The 24,079-nt window shown below is 40.1% G+C and overlaps 1 protein-coding gene across 9 annotated transcripts in view; it reads left to right on the top strand.

Moving 5' to 3' along the window:
- Positions 1-24,079, top strand: part of Osbpl8 (oxysterol binding protein like 8) — a 138,694-nt gene that overhangs the window by 90,972 nt on the left and 23,643 nt on the right. For all 9 annotated transcript variants that reach the window (XM_041665843.1, XM_041665817.1, XM_041665826.1 and 6 more), the window contains 8 exons: positions 2,743-2,820; positions 5,406-5,507; positions 12,639-12,842; positions 14,464-14,548; positions 16,188-16,359; positions 17,111-17,348; positions 18,186-18,370; positions 21,862-21,943. In XM_041665843.1, the coding sequence (XP_041521777.1) occupies positions 2,743-2,820; positions 5,406-5,507; positions 12,639-12,842; positions 14,464-14,548; positions 16,188-16,359; positions 17,111-17,348; positions 18,186-18,370; positions 21,862-21,943 (1,146 nt within the window). The remainder of the gene's footprint in view (positions 1-2,742; positions 2,821-5,405; positions 5,508-12,638; positions 12,843-14,463; positions 14,549-16,187; positions 16,360-17,110; positions 17,349-18,185; positions 18,371-21,861; positions 21,944-24,079) is intronic.

Below are 24,079 nucleotides of genomic sequence, written 5' to 3'. Positions count from 1 at the left end.
GTTTTCAAAAGATATGCTTACCTCAATGTTTAAAGTTCCTTTCCAACCCATAGTATCTTTGTAATCACAGTAACGTACTATTGTTCCTTATGAATGTAGTGTTTTGTAGTTTCTGTAGGAAATCACAAGACATTTTGTACCTTAATGCCTTACTCTGAAAGGTGGATTTTAACTACATCTGCAATCTAGAATATAATTAGAAACTTGAGTCAGAGCGTATGCCAAGTATTATGTTAAACACTTTATATGTGTTACCTTATTAACTCCCAAAGCAACCTTGTGAGTTAGTAGTAAATGAGGATATTTTACTAATTAGGACACTAAGAACTAAGAGATAAATAACTTCTTAAAGTTGCATTGCCTGTAAGGCCATAGTAGTAGTGGGCAGGGAGAGGCATGCTAGCATTCTAAAGCTATTTAACAGATTCAGGAAATTCTAAGTATTGAAAATCCTGTGGTAACCAGTCATGTTTATGCAGGAAGAGAAGCCTACTACAGTGAATATTTTCAACAAAGAAACAAAGATGGTTCATGTTTGGGTCTATTAATTCAGAATCAGGCCTGGTGGAATGTGCCTGGAATTCCAGCTGGTTAGGAGCCTGCTGAGGCAGGAGGATTGTAAGTTCAAGGCCAGCCTGAGCAACTTAGTAAAGCCCTTTCTCGAAATGTAAAAACAGAAAAGGGGGATTGTAGGTGTTGCTCCTACAGCAGAGCAGTTGTTAGCATGAAAGAGGCCATAATAGGTTCAACCCCAATACCAAAGTTGAAGAAAAGTAGTGTGCTGCCTCGGAAAGCTGAGGTAGTGATGTTTGGGTAGGAAAATGGTTGCTGACTCATTGTTCCCCGCAGCTAGACTGCACAGTACTGTCAGAGCCTGCCGAAGGTGTATCTTGATGTACCAGTCTCACGGGACACGCTTATAGTCTGCTTATTCATATGACAATGCTATCTTCTAAGAACCAAACCAGATCTTCTCACTTGGAGTTGTTGGGGACACATTTTCTCTTTTTCATAAGAAGAAGTTTTACATTTGATTCTGGTTCCTACATTGTATGAAGAGCTTTGAAAAGCAATAAACAAACACCGTGAGACTACTGAGAACATGAGGCTCAGAATTAGGTACAAAGTCCTGCTTATGTACTTGGTATCTGTATGATTTGGGGAAATATATTTAATCTGTAGATATCATCTCCTTATTAGTAAAGGGGTTACTTCTGCTATCTCAGGGTTGTTTTAAGCATGAAGTGAAGTGGTACATAATGAAGAGGTACACAGTGCTTAACACAGTACTTTGTAAATAGTAGGTCAGCAGTGTAAAAGTTTAACCAGGTTGGTCTCTGTCTTCTGTATTGAAAAGTATTTGCAGTTTGTTCCCTGTTCCTTACTACCATCAACATAATCTCATCTATTCCCCGTTTCTGTAAAGTATTTCATGCCAACCACCAGGAGTATTTTTAGTACAGAGAAGATAGATAAACTTTAGTGACATTTTCATTCCGTTGATTTATCAATGTTTAACTCATTCCTTTTCTTCAGCTGGTCCACTGGCCATCATCATTGAATAATATTCAAATGTTTTTATCCTTGATTATAGTCAATGTTACTCTGCAGGTCCAGTCATTTAAAATTTAAAAGCTGCTATTCGGATCAAGTCCCATGTGTAAACCTTGATACTAACAGTATTACTAAGAATGCTAGTATGTTTTCCTATGTCTGACAGTGGTAAAAATGAAACATTGTAGGATATCGAAGAAGCAGATAGATTTTGTTGTTTGAAGATTTATAGAAATGGCTTTCAAACGTATGCTCTTGTGCCGTAGTGAAAGATTACTACGGGCTCTGGATTGGGAGGTCTGGGTTTTGGTTACTGTTGTGTTAATGATTGTGACTAATCGACCCCTTACATGATTTTTTTTTTTTTTTTTTAGTTTTTCGAGACAGGGTTTCTCTGTAGCTTTGGAGCCTGTCCTGGCACTAGCTCTTGTAGACCAGGCTGGCCTCGAACTCACAGAGATCCGCCTGCCTCTGCCTCCCGAGTGCTGGGATTAAAGGCGTGCGCCACCACCGCCCGGCTCCTTACATGATTTTTGATCATGTGAAATGAATATAAAACCATGCTGTTAATTTTTTAAGGTTTTATGAAGATTAAATAACTATTAACTATAAACTCAAAACCTACATTTTTTATTAATCATTAAATTAATTATTTTTTGTCATTAATAATAATTTAATGATAATCATAATTTAATAGTTAATGACAAGATGAAAGGTGGGAGGGCACAGATCCTGGGAGTATTGATGTTGAAACATTGGACAGCTAAAGTGTCTTAGCCTTAGTTTGTGAAGATGACTGGGGTTGGGTAGTTGGGTAGTCTATGTGTCGGTCTGATGAAACTTCCCTTTTTTGTTTAGCACTTTTCAGAGGTCACTTTAACACTGCTTTGGCAATTTTTATCCTAAGAATAACTGAATAATTGTATGTTTTTAAAAAATGTTCTGAGAAACAGAGTATAAAATTTAGAAATATTAACTTCACGTTGCAGATTAATTTTTGAGCATGTGTGTTTGTGTGTGTGTCATAACACAAATACCAACTAGGGAAAGCCTTTATTGAAAATCTGCATTTGCTTAAACCATAGCAGCAAATGGAAAGCATGTAAGAAATGTAACGTTACGTTTTATGTGGTATGTGAAATAAATGTAAGTTTTAATTCTCATCCCTTTATTTCACTTCCGTCTCAGTCTGAATCTAAACTTTACAATGGCTCGGAAAAGGACAGTTCCAGTTCGAGTAAACTCACCAAGAAGGAGTCTCTCAAGGTCAGTTTCTGTGCTTGCCTTAAGATTATAATGACATTTCTCCCTTTCCTCCCTCTACAACCCCCCGTATGCCCTTCCCTGCTCTCCTAAATTTATGGCCTCTTTTGTTAATTGTTATTGCATGCATGTGTGTCTATTCCGAAATATAATCTCCTCAGACCAGCCAGTGTCACTCGTAAATGTGTTTTCAAGGCTGTCTATTCGGCACTGGAAAGGCAGTTGGGGTATTCTTCCCTGAGGAGGGCCACCTCTTCTAATCCTGGGTTTTCTCAGTTGCCTATAGTTGTTTGTATGGGACTGAGGCCTTGTACGCTTTTCCCTGTCCCCCTTACATGCCAATTGGAGTTGTGTAGTGTGAATTCTAATTGGTCAGATATCGGGTTAAATGCTGAAAGATAAGAGAAGTAAAGGAGCCAGCCACTAGAGAGACTTCTTACCTCTACCAGTTCCTTAGCCCAAAGGGATCTCTGCAAATCCTCAGACTGAATGGGCAAGAAATCCTGTCTCCATTCTTCTTATATTCCTCTCTCCACTTCCCTAGTGCTGGGTTAAAGGCCTGTGGCTCCCAAGTGCTGGGATCAAAGGTGTATGCCATCACTGCCTGACGTCTATGGTTAGCTAGTGGCTAGCTCTGTCCTCTGATCTTCAGGCAAGCTTTATTTGTTAGAGCACAAACAAGACATCACCACAGTGATCTTGTTCAGTTCATGTTTGGACAGTTATGTTGGTGGAACTATACAGGTATAGCGTCTGGTGTTACTATGAAACTCTCAGCGAACTTCCTGATCCTCTCACATTGTGCTTAGTATGTACTTTTGAAAGGGATCTAATACAAAATATTTATATGTATGCTTCTAAAGGGCGAAGGAAAAATTCCAGAGGGATGGAAAGGCAAAATGTTCCTATTTTTATAGTGTGAGGTCAGCTAATGATCACTTTTGATGACTGTTGAGAGCAGGCTGTTTCCGTCTTCAGCTGGCCGTAGCACAGGCTTGGGATCAGTGTCCCTTCCCAGCTTTAACAACAGCGTGACACCCATTGTGTGTGGAGCACCCAGTGGATATTTCTGGCGTTCATTTAAATTAGTTTGTCAACTATCAGGCCCATAGGAGTATGTATTTTGTTTGACCTGTATTGCATTTTAAATTTTGAAACAATAAAAGTCCAGATTTCTAATTTCTCTTAAGAAATGTGCAGTGTTGGGGCTGCCTTCTCAACTGGCCACAGATCTGGGAGCTTACAGGACACATGCTCTCTACTGGTTGTGGTACCTGCTGATCCATTTCATCCATCTGTGCTCTATGGCTGGTCCTGTGTGCATCTGCATCGGCCGTCTCACAGTAGATCACAGTGGGTAATAGCATCGGCTGTTCTTTAGAGGACCTGAGTTCAGTGCCCAGTACCCACATGGCCCAGTTCAGAAGATCTGAGGGCCTTTTCAGTCCCCCACAGGGACTGCATACATACGACAGACATACCTGTGGGCTGGAAAAACACCAATATACAAAATAAAAGTAAAGTCTCAAAAAAATAAAATGCTGTTAAGTCTAAGGCATGAGAGGTATATAACATTTAAACTTAATTATGTGCGTGTTATCTCAAATTTAACTTTGATAGATTTTTATCTTATTTAAGGAAAAACTGTAGACACTAATAGGTTATTACTCTTTCCCCCCCATTCAAATAAAAAACAATAATAAAACTATTAGTTCACTTCTGTTTTCTTGGGTTACTTCATAGAAATAATTTACCTATAAAACCTATAAAACTAAAATGGTTTAATTGTTCTTATTTATTTCAGTCTTAGATTTTCTTAAAATGAAAGGTCACAACTTCCATTTGGGAGTAGTTGCAGCATTGTTTGTAATAAACAAAGCTAGGAGCTAAGATGATTTCTACCAGTAAGAGTGCTTTAGAAAAACAGCCTGGCTCTTTAAACACAGCCGTGGAAGGCAGTCTGTCTTGGTTTGGATCCGGCTTCACACCTTGATAGCAGTGTGATTCTGGGCACATTGCTGTCTCTACTTCAGTGTTCTTGAATGTAATAAAGTTAATAATACTTCTACTTGAAAAGCTAATTGTGGTGATTGAATGAAGTAATGTTATAGATACGAGTTTAGAATAATGACAGTTCACCAAATGCACTCGGTGTCATCATGTTTTATTTGAGGTGGGGATCCTCTAGCACAGGTGAAAGAATATGGTAGACATAGAAACTCTCAAAACAAATCAAAAACCCAAAAGCTAGCAGTGCTACTCAAAAGCCTTTGGTCCTAGTGGAGGCAGAGGCAGGCGGATCCCTGAGTTCCAGAACAGCTCTACAGAGAAACCCTGTCTCCAAAACCAAACAAACAAGGCAAATGGATTTTTTGTTTTTAAAAACATAGAAGCTGTGCATTTCTACAGATTGTGTGTATCTGAAAGGATAAAAGAGATTTAAAATGATCCAGAGGACTGGACTAGTGGTCACAGAAACCAGGCTCCTACCTGTGCTGTCAAAGCTTCTGTCCAGTTTTTTATCTTAAATGCTGGAGTTCTAAGAAGTTGTTTCCTCTACTGAGTGTTTTGTTTCTATGTTAAATTAGGTACAAAAGAAAAATTACCGTGAAGAGAAGAAGAGAGCCACGAAGGAGTTGCTCAGCACCATCACAGACCCTTCTGTCATTGTCATGGCCGACTGGCTGAAGGTCAGGCTTGGGTTTGAACTCTCGCTGAGTGCTTATTCACTGGGTTGAGAAAGCTCGAGACAGAACAAAAGCTAGGTTCTCAGTGGGAGGGAAGGTATTTCTGTGTTCTGTGTGCCAATCTTCACAAGGGCACATACTGATAGCAATTCAGCTCAAAGGACATTTTGATTAGCGTGATATTGTGTTGCATACTGTACCTCATTATAAAGATATTTTATTGTTCCACTTATCATTTGATATTATTGCAGATTGGAATTTGTATTGCTAGGATAAGAGGAGGACAAGTTGATATGAAAGCTGAACCTCAGAAGCACTGTTACGTTCACATTGCTGTTCCGTTCCTTTTCCTCATCCAGTCACTGTCTGTCTTCCTAGGCTCACCTGAGGGGTAGCTCTGGGAATCTTTACTCCTAACTTTGTAAGACTTTGACGCCAGAAGCCCTAATGTCTGACATTTTCCACAGCCCTAAAGACTTCCCTTTTCCTGGAATTAGCAAAGCCGCTACCCAGTGGTTCTTAGAGACGTTTGAAAAAGTTCTTCCACTACACTGAGAGTCCTAATCACGGTTGTACCCAGCTCAAGTACTACAAGGGTTGTCTTCAGTTTTGTGCTGAAATAAATTCCAGTTTACCTTATCTCTTCTAAGAGCTCTGGATCCCGCTTGTTTTCTTTCCCAGAGCTCTTCTCCATATGCTCTGCACGTCCCCAGACATCCTTAGGATGGAAGGGTCCTTCTTCACCTTCCCACCCACTCTGTTATTTTAAAACAAGGTATTGCTCTATGTAGCCCTGACTGGCCTTGGACACATGGCAGCCCTCTGGCCTCAGCATCTCAGACGCTGGGATTATATAGGTATATATTTGTAACAGGAGGCTGTTCACTTGTTTCCCGATTGCTCATTTGTTTCCCGGCCACCCAAACCTGAATCATTACACAGAAACTATATTAATTACAACACTGTTTGGCCTATTAGCTCAGACTTCTAATTAACTAACTCTTACATCTTAAATTAACCCATTTCTATTACTCTGTGTTTCGGCACGAGGCTGTGGCTTACTGGTAAGGATCTGGCATCTGTCTTCTTTGTAGCTACATGTCTTCCTGACTTTGCCTACTCTCTCTATATAGCTCTTCTAGCCTGGCTATATGCTGCTCAGCTATAGGCTGAAGAAGCTTCTTTTTTTTTTCCCAGTATTTTATTGATTTTTATTGAGCTCTCCATTTTTCTCTGCTCTCCTCCCTGCCTCTCCCCTCCCATTCATCCTTCTCCCAAGGTCCCCATGTTCCCAGTTTTCTCAGATCTTGTCTTTTTCTACTACCCATGTAGTTGGGTATGTATTTCTCTCTTAGGGTCCTCATTGTCTGGGATTGAGATTTGTAGGCTGGTTTTCTTTGCTTTATGTTTAAAAACTGCTTATGAGTGAGTACATGTGATAACTGTCTTTTTCCATCTGGGTTACCTCACTGAAAATGATGTTTTCTACCTCCATCCATTTTCCTGCAAAATTCAAGATGTTATTTTTTTTCTGCTGTGTAGTACTCCATTGTGTAAATATACCACATTTTCCTTATCCATTCTTCAGTTGAAGGGCATTTAGGTTGTTTCCAGGTTCTGGATATGACAAACAAAGCTGTTATGAACATAGTTGAGCACATGTCCTTGTGGCACGATTGAGCATCCTTTGGATATATACCCAAAAGTGGTATTACTGGGTCTTGAGGAAGGTTATTTTCTAATTTTCTGAGAAATCGCCACACTGACATCCAAAGGGGCTGTACCAGCTTGCATTCCCACCAGCAATGCAGAAGTGTTCCCTTTTCCCCACAACCTCTCCAGCATAAATTGTCATCAGTGTTTTTGACCTTGGCCATTCTTACAGGTGTAAGATGGAATCTCAGAGTTGTTTTGATTTGCATTTCTCTAATGGCTAAGGATGTTGAACATTTCCTTAAGTGTCTTTCTTCCATTTTATATTCCTCTGTTGAGAGTTCTCTGTTTAGGTCTGTACTCCATTTTTTTTTTTTTATTGGATTATGTGTTCTTTTGGTGACCACTTTCTCAAGTTCTTTGTTTATTTTGGAGATCAGACCTCTGTCTAATGTGGGTTTAGTGAAGATCTTTTCCCATTCTGTAGGCTGTTGTTTTGTCTTGTTGACGGTGTCCTTTGCTTTTCAGAAGCTTTTCAGTTTCAGGAGGTCCCATTTATTAATTGTTTCTCTCAGTGTCTGTGCTACTGGGGCTATATTTAGGAGGTGGTCTCCTGTGCCAATGCATTCAAGTGTACTTCCTACTTTCTCTTCTATGAGGTTCAGTGTGGCTGGCTTTATGTTGAGGTCTTTGATCCATTTGGACTTGAGTTTTGTGCATGGTGATAGATACGGATCTATTTACATTCAACATGTTGATATCCAGTTATGACAGCACCATTTGTTAAATATGCTTTCTTTTTTTCCATTTGATATTTTTTGTTTCTTTGTCAAAAATCAGGTATTCAACGGTGTGTCTTGGGAAGGTAGAATTTAACATATTAAAAATGGCAATCTTAACAAAAGCAATCTACAGATTCAATACAATGCCCAGCAAAATCCCAGCAAAATTCTTCGCAGACCTTTAAAGAACAGTACTCAACTTCATATGGAAAAGCAGAAAACCCAGGATAGCCAAAACAATCCTGTACAATAAAAGAACTTCTGGAGGCATCACAACCCATGACTTCAAACTCTACTACAGAGCTCTACAGTACTGAAAACAACCTGGTATTGGCATAAGAACAGACCGGAGGACCAATGGAACTGAATTGAAGACCCGGATATTAATCCACACACCTTCGAACACCTGATTTTTGACAATGAAGTAGCTTCTTTATTAACCAATGGCAATAAAACATATTCATAGCATACAGAGGAGATTCCCACATCATATATCTTCATCCCTGACTCTGGCTGGCCCTCCCTTCATTTCTGACAGTTGACCCTCTTTTCTATTGTCATGTCTCCAAGATCAAGGATGTTATGTCAGGGTAGCTATCTTTCCTTTGATTCTCTCAGCTTGACATCTCATTTATGTAGTGTAATAATCAGGAGCGGCGGGGCTGCGTCCCCAGAACCCCGGCTGCCTGCTCGGCTAGCTTATGCCCCGAAATAACAACACACAAACTGTATTCATTTAAACACTGCTTGGCCCATTCTCTTCTAGGCTAATTCTCACATATTAATTTAGCCCATTTCTAATCATCTGTATGTAGTACCCCAAGGTGGGCTTACCGGGGAGATTCTAGCCTATGTCCATCCTGGGTCGGAGCTTCATCCCTGGAGCGGGGCATGGCGTCTCTCTGAGGCATCTGCCCCTGAGAGGAGAGCTGTGGAGTCTGACCTCACTTCCTGTTCCTCCCAGCGTTCTGTTCTGTCTACACCTCCCACCTATCTTCTAACCAATAAAATGGGCCAAGGCAGTTCCTTTATTAGCCAATGACCTTCCTCCATCATTTCCCCTTTTTCGGTTTAAAAAAAAAAAAGGCTTTAACTTTAACATAGCAAAATTACATATAACAAAACAGTTATCAAGTAAAAGTTACAATAATCTTTATCATAACTAAGGAAAACTATAACTATTCTTAACTCCATCAAAGACTCCAGAAAGATACAATATGACCTAAGTAAACAAGAAAAAAGCAACTTTTAAAACGCTAGAAATGACAGAGACATCTCGCTGCCTGGACAGTCACCCAAAGTTCCTCTGTACCATTGGGGCATCCATCTTCAGCCTTCAGGCCCATGGTATCCAGCAGACATTTCCATAAAGCAGGAAAATTCAAAGTCAGTTCAGTCACTATCTGTTGTGTCCTGCAGAATGTCTCGCAGACTCTTTCATGAATCAGGAATCCCAAAAGATCATCTCACCTTAGGCAAGTTCAGTAGTCCTCTCTCTATGGGTTCTCTGTGTCCAGTTTATGCAATAGTCCAGGCAAGAGCAGTTTCTTGCTTAAATGGCTATCAAACTCCATAAGGATCCTCTTCGATGCCCATCTTCCTCTTGAAGTAGATTGGTGCTGCCAGGAACAGAGTGTCTCATTGTCATGAAAAGTCCTCAGTTATTAAAACATTAAATGTCCTATTCTGTAATCTTTGAAAGACATGAAGAATGTCTATCTAAAATATATCTATATATATCTAGAAAATCTAACATGACTACAAGCTTTATTATTGATGATTATCCATTAACAACCTATATTTCTTAATTATACAGTACATATTTAAATGAACTACACAATAACAATACCTTGATCAAATTCAGAAACACTTATACATATAACAAAATTGACCTTAAATTTAAATCACTAAAACAAAATCCATATCAATGTAAATTATTCATATCTCTATCATATCCCCCTTTAAATGTAAAAGAACGCTTATAAACCATATTTGGGAACATGGGCACAGTTTTTTCTCTCCAAACTGCTTCCTGCTGAATGGGGGCGTCGTTAACCAGGTCCTTCACGGTACAACCTGTGTGCTAGTTTCATCTCAGTTGGCAGTTGAGCGAAGCAATTTTCTGGAGATGTTCACAACAACCCTTCAGGAGGGCGTGGTCCATCATACCAAATTGGAATAGAAGAAATGAACAGCGTCTCATCCTCTGTGAAAACAAAATAAGAAACTCCGTTCCAAAGCATCATGTCCTTAGACCCAAATTTCAAAATCAAGGCATCAAAATATCTATGTTGGATTAGTTCAGCAGCATTTATAAATAAATATCTTTTAGTAGCTTTTGCTCTTTCCTCAGCAAACAATTCAAAGAGAGCATAATAGCATACAGTATCAAAATTCTCTGTGTATTTTCCATCTTTGTGCAGCTTTGTTTTAACCTCTATTTTGTTTATTTTTACTTTTAACTTTTTGCTTTTTGAGACAGGTTCTCTGTATCTTTGACCTGAAGTAACTCTGTAGACCAGGCTGTCTTTGAACTCTCAGAGATCCTCCTGTCTCTGCCTCCCAGGCATTCGGGATTAAAGGTGTACACTACTACACCTTGAACTCACAGAGATCTGTTTGTCTCTGCCTTCTAGGCACTGGGATTAAAGGCATGTGCTACCACACACAACAACTCTCTTCCTTTTTTTGTTTTTTACTTTAAGAACTTCAACTTTTAGTCTGCATATATTTTTAACACACTTCAAACCATTTAGAAATTTTCTTTGTCTTTGAATCTCTCTTTACTGTATATCTCTCTTTTTCTAACCACACGAGCCTTTAAATTACTGAGCAATATGGGTAGGATTAAAGGCGTGGCTTTGCCAGCTAGATCCAGTCCATTCCTTAGCTTTCCAGCCTCATGGCTGAGGTACTGGCTGTAGCCACATTTACTGCGACAACTCTATGGCATTTCAAGGTTCCTGCCAGCAAGCGAGCTTCAGCAGCCTGTGCTTGCAAACTGCACGAACCGCCTGCGTAAAAGAGTCAGAGTTTGCCCTGGCAGGACAGCCCAGAAAGCCGGCATTTTTAAACAGCGCAGCTTTTTTCCTGCTATGGCTGAAAACCGAAAAGCATGTGTTCAGCTTTTCGTCAACACCATCCAAGTGTTTCGTGGCAGGACCTCTTAATGAGCTGCAGGGTTTTGCAGCTAAAGCTGAGTCAGGAAGCCTCTCTTAGATGAGGCGCTTGCTTGCCTCTAGCAAGCAGAGTAGAACCGAGAAATTGCTGCTACCAAGAAACCAGGCACAATGCTTTCATTTTGTTCTAGAATTACTTCCCAAGCTGTCTCAGGCTTTATGTGGAAGCAGTTGTCCACGTGGGCACCATATGTAATAATCAGGAGCGGCAGGGCCGCGTCCCCAGAACCCCGGCTGCCTGCTCGGCTAGCTTATGCCCCGAAATAACAACACACAAACTGTATTCATTTAAACACTGCTTGGCCCATTCTCTTCTAGGCTAATTCTCACATATTAATTTAGCCCATTTCTAATCATCTGTATGTAGCACCCCAAGGTGCGCTTACCGGGGAGATTCTAGCCTACGTCCATCCTGGGTAAGAGCTTCATCGCGTGTGTCTGCCCCGGAGCGGGCCACGGTGTCTCTGCTCCAGCGAGTAGAGCTGTGGAGTCTGACCTCACTTCCTGTTCCTCCCAGCGTTCTGTTCTGTCTACACCTCCCACCTATCTTCTAACCAATAAAATGGGCCAAGGCAGTTCCTTTATTAGCCAATGACCTTCCTCCATCAATGTAGAGAGATGTGCATGCACACACCTCTTCTTAATATTTTTCTCTTTTTATTCCTGGCTCCAGAGTCTCCCTAACTTTTTGTATCTTGGAATCACAGTGGTTCTGCCCATTTTGCTCCTCAGTGAGTCCGTATTCATTTCACAATTCGTGTACATGCAGCTAGTAAATGTGAAGAACGCTCCTGCTTTAGTCTGAATCCTATGCTGGCATCCTGTTCAGCATTGTGTAGCCAGTGAATTGCCTATTATCAATTTTTAGTAGAGTACAGATGTAGAAAGTGATGGACAAACTTGCTAACGTTATTGACAGAAATGGAGCTTAAGATAAGGAGCATTTCATAAAAACAAGTGATGTGCTCACACTTAAGGGCCTCCTCCTAGACAGTTATATGGCACACCTACCTAAGGAAGGCAGCTGCAGGAGCTAGGTAGACTCTGGTTTGGGAGAGAATCTTTCTTCTTCCTACTATTTACCAAATGTTTAGGAAATGTCTTGGTTGTGCCAAAAGTGTTCAGAAAAGGAAAGTTAGAAAAGGCAGAATAATCATTTATTCCCACAAATTACATTCGTAACAACTGCTACCAAAAGAATTATTTCAGTACTTTGGAAGTTTATTTTATTGATGCCTGAAGTGATCTAGGAGGTTAGGTTTGTACTTCAAGTATAATATTGAAACTTTGGCCTGCCATTCTATGAAAATCCGAGCTTCTTCAAATCAGGAGCCATGTCGGCTCCATATTCATCTGCACGGTATGCATGAAGAAACCTTTTCACTACAGACCTGTTCAGTGTAAATGTATGTGTAATATAACTTTAGATTAAAGTGTCCCAGTAGCCATTATTTAGTTTGTTATTCTGTAGTCTAGAAAGAGAAGCAGATCAATCTTATAATAAATATATTTTTCTGTAGATTCGTGGTACCCTAAAGAGCTGGACCAAGTTATGGTGTGTGTTGAAACCTGGGGTGCTTCTGATCTATAAAACACAGAAAAATGGCCAGTGGGTTGGAACAGTCCTTCTGAATGCTTGTGAGATTATTGAACGTCCATCAAAAAAGGATGGCTTCTGTTTCAAGCTTTTCCATCCTCTGGAGCAGTCTATTTGGGCAGTGAAGGTATGTGAGCACTTGTTGGGGGAAACGGTAAAGGGGACAGTGGGAAGGAAGGTGAGCCAACCAGATGACTGCTGGACCTGCTCCTGCCTCCACAGCTGTATTTGACCTTCTATCTCTGTGCTCACGGGGGTGACAGAGAGCCTTTCGCTTATTGTTAGGACCTAAACCAGTTTTCCGAGAACATTTTCCCAGTGTATTGGATCTTGTTTTCTCTTTTGTTACTGAAGATTAAATTTATATTTTTTTATTAATTGTGGTTCCTGCTACTTCTGTATAACCTTGTGTGATGTTGACTGCATTTTTATTCTTCATCTGAATGGTAGCCTGGAACAGAAGCTGACACATTTTTGTGGCCCTTCCTGTAGTGATGGGGATATGTGAGAAGCTGCCCTATTTGGTCTTATGAGATGTGGCTTTCTTTAAAGATAGGAAACTAATGTTTTTATAACTGAAGGTATTAGTATGGTCCCTGAATGCTGGAACAGCAGAAATAAGCATGAAAACAGAAATGTATTCTTTGATTAATGGTCAAAGAGCTCTACAAACCGTAACAATGTAGCTTACATTAACCAAATCACCAAATCTTAAGTTTTCACAGTGAGATCAATCATTGCTTTAGTCTCTGGGATGATTGTGTTCACTTTGACTAAAGGACTAACTGTATACCCAGACAGTATTGATGTCTCCAGGAAAGGATTTATGTTACTGTAGTCTACATTCATTGAGGAATAAATTTAAGATTGCATATTATTTCTGTTTTGGAATTCTATTTTTTTACTAGTGAATTATAATTAAATGTCTAACTACCTAATTAGACTTCTAGCATTTCTCATCTAGTGATACCTATAGAATGAAAATTCTTGTTAGAATTAAAAATGCATTAGTATGGTAAATTTTAGATCTTCCTATGATTATGAACAACATGTGTGGACCAACCACAGAGCAAAGATCCTAATCTGTTATTTCATCCTCATACCTAGGAGGATGTAGCATTCTCCTAATACAAATAAGATTGAATCCGATAGTAGTTTTCCTAGTAGGTGACAAGATTAAAATCTAGATAGTCTGATTTTAGGTCCTAGTGTTTGCTTGTTTTTTAATTTTTTTAATAGCCACAGTTAATGAAGCAATTCTTTTTTCTTTCTTGAAGGTTTTTGCGATCAGTCTTTAAAACAGATTGTAATTGACGACAAAGTGAATGTTGATTCTTCCATAGACCCAGTCAATATTCTTTTCCCTTTATCTAGTGAATTATATTTTCGTCAACTTTTTCAAACTTCTAGAAATACAGTATTCTTATGTAGTAAAATGGAAATTCTTCTTAATTGTGTCAGTATGTTATATATTAGGTTTTCTTTAGCATATGAGCACTATGTACAGATATTATTTAAATGATAAACACTATTATTTGTTCAATTTTATTCAGAAAGTGTATTTGTTGGGAGAGAATACTTGAGTACTAAAACTGGCATTCTTAAAACAGACGTAATTAAAGCTGATTTGGTTTTAGACTATAATTGTGCCTGATATAACCCATATCTGATACAAATAATAAGAATAACCTGTTGTTGGCCTGTCTCAGTGCTTATCCTGTACCTGTACCTTCTGTTTTCTTATTAAGGGTCCAAAGGGTGAAGCAGTTGGATCCATAACTCAACCCTTACCCAGCAGTTACTTGATTATTCGAGCGACCTCAGAGTCAGATGGTAAGTACTTTTTAGTGGATTGGCTCTCATCTTTCAGGAATTATTTTACATATTATTTTGTGTTAACCTTGGATTAAATCAGATTTTTTAGGACACTTGAAGCAAGTAACCATAAACTTTTTGGACTGCAAACTACATTGCTAGCTTTGTGGACAAAGAACTCTGATAGGAAGGACACGTGTAACTGGACGGTGTCTGCAGCTCGGGTTTTCTCCTTCTCCCCTGACATAGTGCTTTGGAGACTTAGTAGTTTGTTTTTTTTGTTTTTTTGTTTTTTTTTTGTAGTAATTCATTGAATGTTATCATTTTAAGAGAATATTCAACCTATGAGCTATCACTGCATTAACAGTGATTATGGAGCATATAACACTGGTTTGATTTTATTTTACATAAGAAAGCAAAATACAAATAACTATCCACACACACCCCACCCTGTAGCCAGATCCATAACTTATTTGGCAAATAATACAGAGAGCACATACACATGCACACACACACACACACACACATACACGCAGACACAACATACCTTAATAGCTTTCTAAGTGATAATGAATTTATCTTTACTGTCACACTTCATAGTTTATATTAGGTTGATGTAGGAAATTTTAAAGCCTTCTAGTGCTGACTCTTGTAATACTAGAGAGTTACTGTTTATATTATTAAAATATAGACATTATGAAAATGTTTTTATGGTTTAATTTTTTGCCAGATCTTGAAACAAGTATATATGGATTTTAGCAGGACTTAAATATATTACTATATTTCCTAATTCCACTGATACAATTCTAAATTATAAGAAAGCTATTAATATTGACAGTCATGGCATGGATAGGTATTTTCTTGACTTAAAACAAGAGCTGCATGTTTTCTTCTGTATGTGAGATCTGAACAAAGCTCCAGAGACAGTGTGAGAGGGGAAGCAAACAAACGGAAGTAAAGAGAATGCAGGAACCATTCAGAGGGGCGGAGTGGATATGCTCTCCATACGTTAGAGCAGTGTGAAATGCCACAACAAAGCCTGTGCTTGACTGGTGCACACTCAGATAATGCATAGAGTGGATGATGAACCTGAGGACAGACCTGTTATCAGCAACAAAACATTATTTCAGTTAGCTTATAGTACAGAATCACCTTCTCTTCAGTGTATTTTATGGACCTTGGTTGATACTTTAAAATTGCATATTGCCTGGCATTGGTGGCGCATGCCTTTAGTCCCAGTTCTTGGGAGGCAGAGGCAGGTGGATCTCTGAGCTCAAGGCTAGCCTACTCTACATAGCAAGTTCCAGGACAGCCATGGCAGCTACATAGAGAACCCATATCTTGAGAAACTGAAAAATGAATGAATGAATGAATGAATGAATAAAATTGCTAAGGTTTGTCATATTTTATTTTAGATTGGATGTACTTGTATAATACATACTTTCTCCTATTATAATTTTTAAAATGCTTATTGCTTAAAAAGCACTTATTTAAAAAAAAAAGATTGCATTAAAATCCTGGCAAACTTTTATGTTTAAATTAACTTTTCTGAAAGTGCTTGTTTCTTAAAGAGACAGTATGCTTTAGGTTAAGAGGATTAAATTAAATCAGTGCAGGCTTCATTTATTTTCTTGCTTGTAAACCCATGTTCTTCTAGGAAGGTGCTGGATGGATGCCCTGGAGTTGGCTTTGAAATGTTCTAGTCTTCTTAAACGCACAATGATCAGGGAAGGAAAGGAGCACGACCTGAGCATTTCATCAGATAACACACATGTGACTCTGTACGGTTTACTGCGTGCGAACAATCTCCACAGTGGCGACAACTTCCAGTAAGTTCACATTTTTTAGTAGAAACTATGTCTGAGTTGTGGTTTTTGTCTCCTGAGCATTTCTTGTAGCTAATAGCAACATAATATTTCTCTGGCAAAACTGGGATGTAGTGAACAGGTAATTTTCAGGTGCTGGTATCTTTTTATTGCTTTGAATTAAAGAAAAAAAACCACCGTTCCCTCTTTTAAAGCTTCACTTTGGGGCTGTAGGCTTATCCTTTAGGTGAAATGGTCATTCCCATTGTTCCTGCAGTTTCCCCCCTCACAATTAAACCGATCAGATAAATGTTAAATATATCTCACAGCATGTTTCCATCTAACTCGAAGAGGTTGTTTTGGGTGACTCTGGAGGTCTTTTCAGTGGAAAGTCATAATTTATCCAGCTGAGAACCTGATGGTCTTACTGTTTCTCTTCAACCAGATGTGGTGGTGATCCTGCTTCCAGTAACAGCATTTGTAAAACAGTAGGGCGGTGGACCTGAGAAGAAGTAGTCTGTATCCTATTGTGAGAACATTTTAGCCCTGAGAATAGAGAGACAAAGGCTCAGTTTGTCATCTTTCATTGCAGGCTTCTGTTTAATTTCTTTGGGCCTTTTCTCACTGATTATGAAGTAACAATATTGCCTGATAGGATAATCCCAAAGACGAAGTAAAACACTTTAAACTGTATACAGCATGGCAAATCTACAATAAGTGCTGCGTGTTAGTCTAATTTGCGGATCCTTTGTTCTCCATGTAATTACTCCATTAGGTTGAATGATAGTGAAATTGAAAGGCAGCACTTTAAGGACCAAGACATGTATTCTGATAAGTCCGACAAAGAAAACGACCAAGAGCATGACGAATCTGACAATGAGGTGATGGGGAAAAGTGAGGAAAGTGACACAGACACATCAGAAAGGCAAGATGACTCTTACATTGAACCTGAGCCCGTTGAGCCTTTGAAGGAGACCACCTACATGGAGCAGAGCCACGAAGAGCTCGGCGAGGTGAGCACTTTCTAGTGCCAGACTCTGGCGTACCAACTCTAGAAAATTACCACACCGAATTATAGATATTTTTTCCCTGGCTTATTGTTTTCCCCAAAGAATATCTATATGCCACATGTTTCTTCAAAGGTGTATTGTGAAATTTATTTACATTTTTAAGCGTCCAAAACATACCCGAATGCCAGTGTGGTCTGCTGAACTTTAAGCTTACATTTTCAAGTTTGTTTGGAATAGAATATCACTTGGTGTTATTACCAGGTATAAAGTAATTTGGAGCCGGGCGGTGATGGCGCACGCCTTTAATCCCAGCACTCGGGAGGCAGAGGGAGGCGGATCTCTGTGAGTTCGAGTCCAGCCTGGTCTACAAGAGCTTGTGCCAGGACAGGCTCCAAAGCTACAGAGAAACTGTCTCAAAAAACTAAAAAAAAAAAAATTGGAAATAGTATAAATTTAAAACTTGCTTGTTATTACCAGTGCATAAAAGTAAACATATGTAAAACAATAAACTACTAAGCTGGGTTTGGTGGCACGTGCCTGTAATCTCAGCAGTTGGAAGAAAGAAAGAAGCAGGAAGTCTGCAAGTTTCAGGGTAGTCTGGGCTACTTTTCTCAGTAGAAAATAAATGTAATTGAACAAAAAACAGTAGAATTTGATTCTTTTGTGTACTGTTATTTTGATATTCCTTTCACTTTTATAGCCTAGACTTTGATAGCTAAATGGTTGTTTGCACATTCCCATAATGCTTGCAGTAGTCCTGGAGAGTCATGTTTTTATCATCTACTGTGTCTGTCTAAGATAAATAAAATATCTCAGTGTGCTGTGTTATAATTGTTAAAGGCAGGTGAGGCTTCTCAAACGGAAACTGTGTCTGAAGAAAACAAAAGCCTTATCTGGACTCTGCTCAAACAAGTTCGTCCTGGCATGGACCTGTCCAGGGTGGTTCTTCCTACGTTTATTCTGGAGCCCCGGTCTTTCCTGGATAAACTTTCAGATTACTACTATCATGCAGATTTCCTGTCTGAGTAAGTAGAGTCTTCTAGAAATAGAAGATCCCTGCATGGTTCTAGAGTGTCTCAAGAATGTAACGGAAAGCCAGGCATGGTGGCATGCACTTTTAATCTCAGTAGGGAGGTGGGGAAAGGTGGATTCCTGGGGTTCAGCGAGGCCAGTGAGAGGCTGGTAGGTAGGTAACACGTGAGGTCATCCTCTATGTAATAGCAATTTTGTGCTCACCCTTTCATATTTCACCTGCTGCCATGTCTGCGGAGTCTTGTGGCACTGTTTTCTGTGCTACTGATGTTGGCCCAGCTATTTGGTCTTAGGAATCTACACCAATATCTGTTGTCCATATCTGTTTTCAGTTGTTTTTAATTACATTAGTGAACATTGAAAACATAAGCCGAATCAAGAGATGATTGGTGTATATCACAAGAAAACTTAGCAAATTATGTAGTAGATAAAAGTAGTAATTCTCCTAAGATAAAAAGAGCTCGTAATACCAGCATGGTGGTACACATTTGTGATCCTAGCTCTTGAGGGCGGGGCAAGAGACCTGTGATGAGCTCGAGGACAGTCAGGACTGATTTGTCCCGCTCCCTCCAGTAAAAAGAACTCCCAGCTAGCAATAGAGTGAAGATATCCCATAGCCTATAGGAAAAGAAATGGGAAAAATGAAACAGAAACAGTTCTTAAATGTGAACGTCATGTAAACTAAGGAAAAGCAGGTAAAGGCTGTAGCAAAATAGTCTAGTTCAAATGTCACATCGAGGTAGAGCTTTTGCACTCATTCTGCTCCCTCTGTGGGTCACGTTTCATTTCTTTTAAAAAAAAAAGATTTATTTATTATGTATACAACATTACTTCCATGTATGCTTGCATGCCAGAAGAGGGCACCAGATCTCATTATAGATGGCTGTGAGCCACCATGTGGTTGCTGGGAACTGAACTCAGGACCTCTGGAAGAGCAGTCAGTACTCTTAACCTCTGAGTCATCTCTCCAGGCCTTATTATCTTTTCTATAGAAGTAGCCTTATAAAACTAAACTACTGAGGAGTATAAGAAAAATAAATAAATTCTGTGCTATATCCTATACTTCTAAGTGTGTAAACATTTTAAACTAACATTTTGTGGTTAGCTGTTATAAAAGTCAGGCTTTCTCAGACTCAGAGACTGTGTGTCCTCAGATAGATTACTGCAAATCTCTTGGTGTCTGCACAAATTGGCACATCTGCAGACACAGTGCTTTAAATCTCAGAATGTACTTTTTGCACTGTGTGTAACCCCTGACCATAAAGAAGGAAACTTGTAACTCTTTCTCGGGGCTATGAAGTCAGATTTTTTTTTTTTTTTGTATCCCTGGCCAGTTAGAGAATCTTTCTTTGTAGTGTATCTGAACAAAAGCCATAAACCTGAGGTTAGGAATTTGTGCAGAAAGTTAATCACTGTGCTAGGTCATCAGCCAGACCTAGCAGAGAGACTGGCATAGCAGTTAGGTTGCTTCGCACTTTTTACCTTAGTTCAGCAGATCAGCAGCTTGTTATATGTCCTTGGGCTGTTTTATCTGGGAATAGTTTATCTTAAAACCCATTAGCAAGGCGTCTAAAGCTACTTTGAAGTTTTAAATCAGCTAATAGTGTACAGCTATCTGGCAGCTGGGGAAATACAGCTGTTTTCTTAATGTAGACTGAGCTGTGATCCAAGACAGCTCTGAGGGGGATCTTATAACCCTGACTTGAGTAACATCTCTTCGTATTCAGTCTTATTCATCAAAACTCTGTATAAGCTAACATTATTATTAGCGGCTAGAGAGTACAGCTAAGGAGGGGTCACCTTCTTGACAGTCCACAGATTGAAAAGCCCAGTAGATCAGGATGTATTTCATGAGATTACATGCCAGTGGGGAATCTCCCCACATCCACTCACACCGTGCCAGATAGCAGAGAGAGTTGCAGTAGCAAACATGTAAAGGGACAGCAGACGCAAAAGACGTTTCAGGGTCCCTAGTCTCATAACCTTGCTTAAATGAGATTCTTCCATCAGGGAATTTCTTCTGGTGGTTGACACCTTGAATATTAATTGTCATCTGCTGTTTTATGATAATGGTTTCTAGAAAGCCACCAAGGTACAAAAAAATAGAAGTTACTGAGGTCCTTTGCCAGGACAGCCCATGTGTTTAACCACTGAGTTCTCCCCTAAAAGAGTCTTTTTAAAAACAAGCCTTTGAAGAGTATATCGCCTCTTCCTACTTCTGGTCTGCCTTCTCTGTTTCCTGCTCCTTGCTGGCAGGCCAGCTCCCCTCCCATGTCATGATGGACTCCATTATAACTCTTAGTAACTTTTCTTGGTATTTTTGTCACAGCAACAGAAAATTAACTAATAATTTTAGCTAACAGGGCTTGCCAATTATAGCCCTTCAAAGCTGAGTCATGGCTCCTCCAGATTTCTTCTATAGACTAAATGTTACACTGGTAGTTGGTTTAGGTGGAAAAACAACACACAGGAAGAGTGAAGGGTGAGGGACTGCTGGGAAAACACAGCTGATTGGAATGATCTCAACTCTTCTTTCTTCTTCCACACTTGTAACATGAAACCTCAGCTTTGTAGCTGGGACACAAACCCACACAGTCCTTGATCCGAAAGGCCACCATCAGCCCCCTGTTCTCTCTTCTGTGTACATCAACTGTTCCGATTAGATGCAACCAGGTGAACAGCCACTGCTGCTCCTTCGCTGGCAAGGAAGCCCTTTAATCAAACTGTTGACTGGGCTTCACAGTACCACACAAGGCATGAATCTCAAAAGTCCGTATTTATTTTTATGGAAGAACTAGGGTCAAACAACCCTAATTTTTTTTTTTTTTTTTTTTTTTTTTTTTTTTGGCTTATGGTCTTGTGGGAATCCAGAATCTTAGGGAGGCAATGGCAGCCGGTGGCCTGAGCAGGAAGTTGAGAGATTATGTCTCCAGCCAACTCGGAAAGCAGAGAGTGTTTGCTTTTTAATCCCAGTTCTTTGCAGAGCTCCTTGTTACTCCTGGGTCTCCTGAGCTGCATTTTGGACAGTTTGCTTTGGAACTTCCAAAAATATTCAGCAGTGTCCCAGGTAGTATATGAAAGAATCAGAAAACTGGGATAAGGTAAACAGATTAAAAAAGAAAAAAAATGATCCTTTATAGACTTATTTTTAATAGTTTTTTTTAAAAATTGCATGTGTATTTGTTGGGGGTGTGGGTATATGCACATGAATGCAGATGGCCCACAGAGGCTGGAGGAGGAGGCTGGAGTGGGAGTTGCTGTCAGCTGTGAGCCACTGGACAGGGCGCTGGGAATGTACCTCCGGTTCCCTGTTAGAAGAGGAAGCCATCCCTCCAGCAGCAAGGAAAGGTATTCTAGAAGTAAATTTACATGACTTTTATTGTTTACTTAAGCATGAATTAGGTTTCCTGCTATAAATCATAGTAGGTATGAAAGAGAATTTGTGATTGCACAAAATGGTTATATTTATCATTTTGTTGTTTAGGGCTGCTCTCGAAGAAAATCCGTATTTCCGTTTGAAGAAAGTTGTAAAATGGTATTTGTCAGGGTTCTATAAAAAGCCAAAGGTAAGGTAATGTTTATGTTTTTGCTTCTTTTTCTCCTCCTTTTTATTTATGTTTATATATTTGTGTGGGTATTTGGGTGCCATGGTGCACATGTGGAGGTCAATCTGTTCTTATATCTTGTGAGTCTTGGGGATCAAACCAAGTTATCAGACTTGGAGACCAGAGCCATCACCTGCTGCAGCGTCTCACTGCACTCTGAAGGGCGTCTAAACGGTTCATGTTTGTGATCATTTATTTCCTTAGTCATTATGATAGATAAGTGTTCCGTAAGTCACACAATAAAAAGCATCTGTGTGGGAACTATAGCCTGTCGGGGTGTATTGGGGACCAGCCCAGTGAACCTCTCAGGATCAGGAAGGAGCGCTACAGCTAGCGGGGATATACTAAAGGGATCCGAGGGTGAAAGGAGTGAATCTGCTCACACAGGTCTCCTCGCGTCTCTTTTTCTTCCAGCTTCTCTCAATCCCACAGGTTTCCAGTTTCTATACCCACACAGGCACAATTAGCAATTCTCTGGCAATAGGAAGGAGACCAGACGTGCATTTTCAGGGCCAAGTTGATAGATAAGGCTGACAAAGAGGGTGACTATTATCTTACTTCTGTTTTGAGGGGACGTGGCTCTGAAGAGTCAGGCATACCTGGAAAGGGTAAAGAGAGGAAGGGTCTGTCATTTCTAAGAGAGGGAAAAGGGAGTTTGCCTGTTAACTGCATCTGTATGGTTAGTTAAGCTAGAAGTCTGTGTTTATAAATAGAAAACACGAGGAAGAAAAGGTGGCAGTGCTGTGCAGTCTCTGAGCCCCCCCCCCCCACCTCCGCTGAGGCTGGGGCCATAGCCTTGTGGTAGCAATGGCAACCAGTGTACGCTGCGGGAGGAAAATGGCTTGATCCACATTAGTGTTTCCACTAAATCTTAGCTGATTAAAGGGAACCTCTCAGCACTGGAGCAAAGTGAAAAACCGTGGCTGTGTAAAACCCAAGGCTGCCACTTCCAGCCCTGGGCTAAGCGGAGGGTGCTTGCACCCACTGTCACCCAGGTGAGAAGGAATTTCTTTCTTTGGGACTGGTTGAGTGATCCAAAGCTTCCTCCTGTAACTCTAGGGGTGAAGGCACAGTTAATTTCCTAGACTAAGATCTTGTAACTGACGGGAAGGGAAGTACAGAACACGAGTAGCTTGTTAGGGTAGAGCAGGGCCATTGGCTTGTGCTCTCCTAAGGCAGTTGTTAGAGAAATCAGCGTGCCCAGCCAGCCTCCTCGGTGCAGGTCCTTTGAGGCTCCGAGTGTGGTCTGTTTGTTTGCAAGGCTCCTCTCCTTGCTGGATGTCCTGCCATAGAAGACAATTGTAGGGGTAGCTTTATGTGGATTTCACTGTGAGAACAAAGGTTTCTTTGAGTGAATACTTTCATACTAGGGACCCACAGTGTGGGGGGAAGTCATCCAGTTACCAGTACAAGGGTGTTATACCCAATAATTGGTTAACACACTGATGAGACCTTTTGGGGGGACGAATCCTGCTATGGAAAGGGGAGCTCTATAGCTTCACAAGAGTTACAGAAATGGCAGCGACTGTTCAAAAGGCAGTTATCCCCAAGGCTCTGCACACTGGGTGTCCTCTATTGGAATGTGCGACCCCCATGGGTAGCCTGGTGATTGTGTCAGCTGCGTTCTCACTGTGGAATTCTGGGGACCACAGCACCAGCCAAGCCTTTCTGTGTCCTAGTTTATCCCTCGACCCCACGGAGAACAGTCAGAAAGCAGGAGTGAGAACCGTGGCAGGAAGATTATGAGACTAGAATAAAACGCTTTAACCTACAACAATGGAACAGCTAATGGAGGGCGGCTTCCACCAATGAAAACACCACCGCTAACTTAATGATAGGACAGTCTCTGTGTCCACACCCTTCTTCAGATACGGGAATCCATGCATTTGCATTGTGCTGGTCAAGCAGTGAGAATTATTACACAGTAGAATTTCATGGAAAGAACCTCAAAACAGAAATTTTGAAAATTTAGTTTTATTTCTAAGAATATTATGAACTATATGTATGAACCTGGAAAACCACTTAAGTTTAGGCATATTTAAAAAAATCTAAAATATGGAGATGTTGTCATACAAATACTTTATTATCTGGCATTTC

Source organism: Microtus oregoni, unplaced genomic scaffold, assembly GCF_018167655.1.
Source record: "Microtus oregoni isolate MIOR12 unplaced genomic scaffold, Mior012 000001F_ref0000356, whole genome shotgun sequence".
NCBI lineage: Eukaryota > Metazoa > Chordata > Mammalia > Rodentia > Cricetidae > Microtus > Microtus oregoni.
The sequence above is the reverse complement of the archived record's forward strand: the minus strand, read 5'-3'. Positions and strand labels throughout refer to the sequence as shown.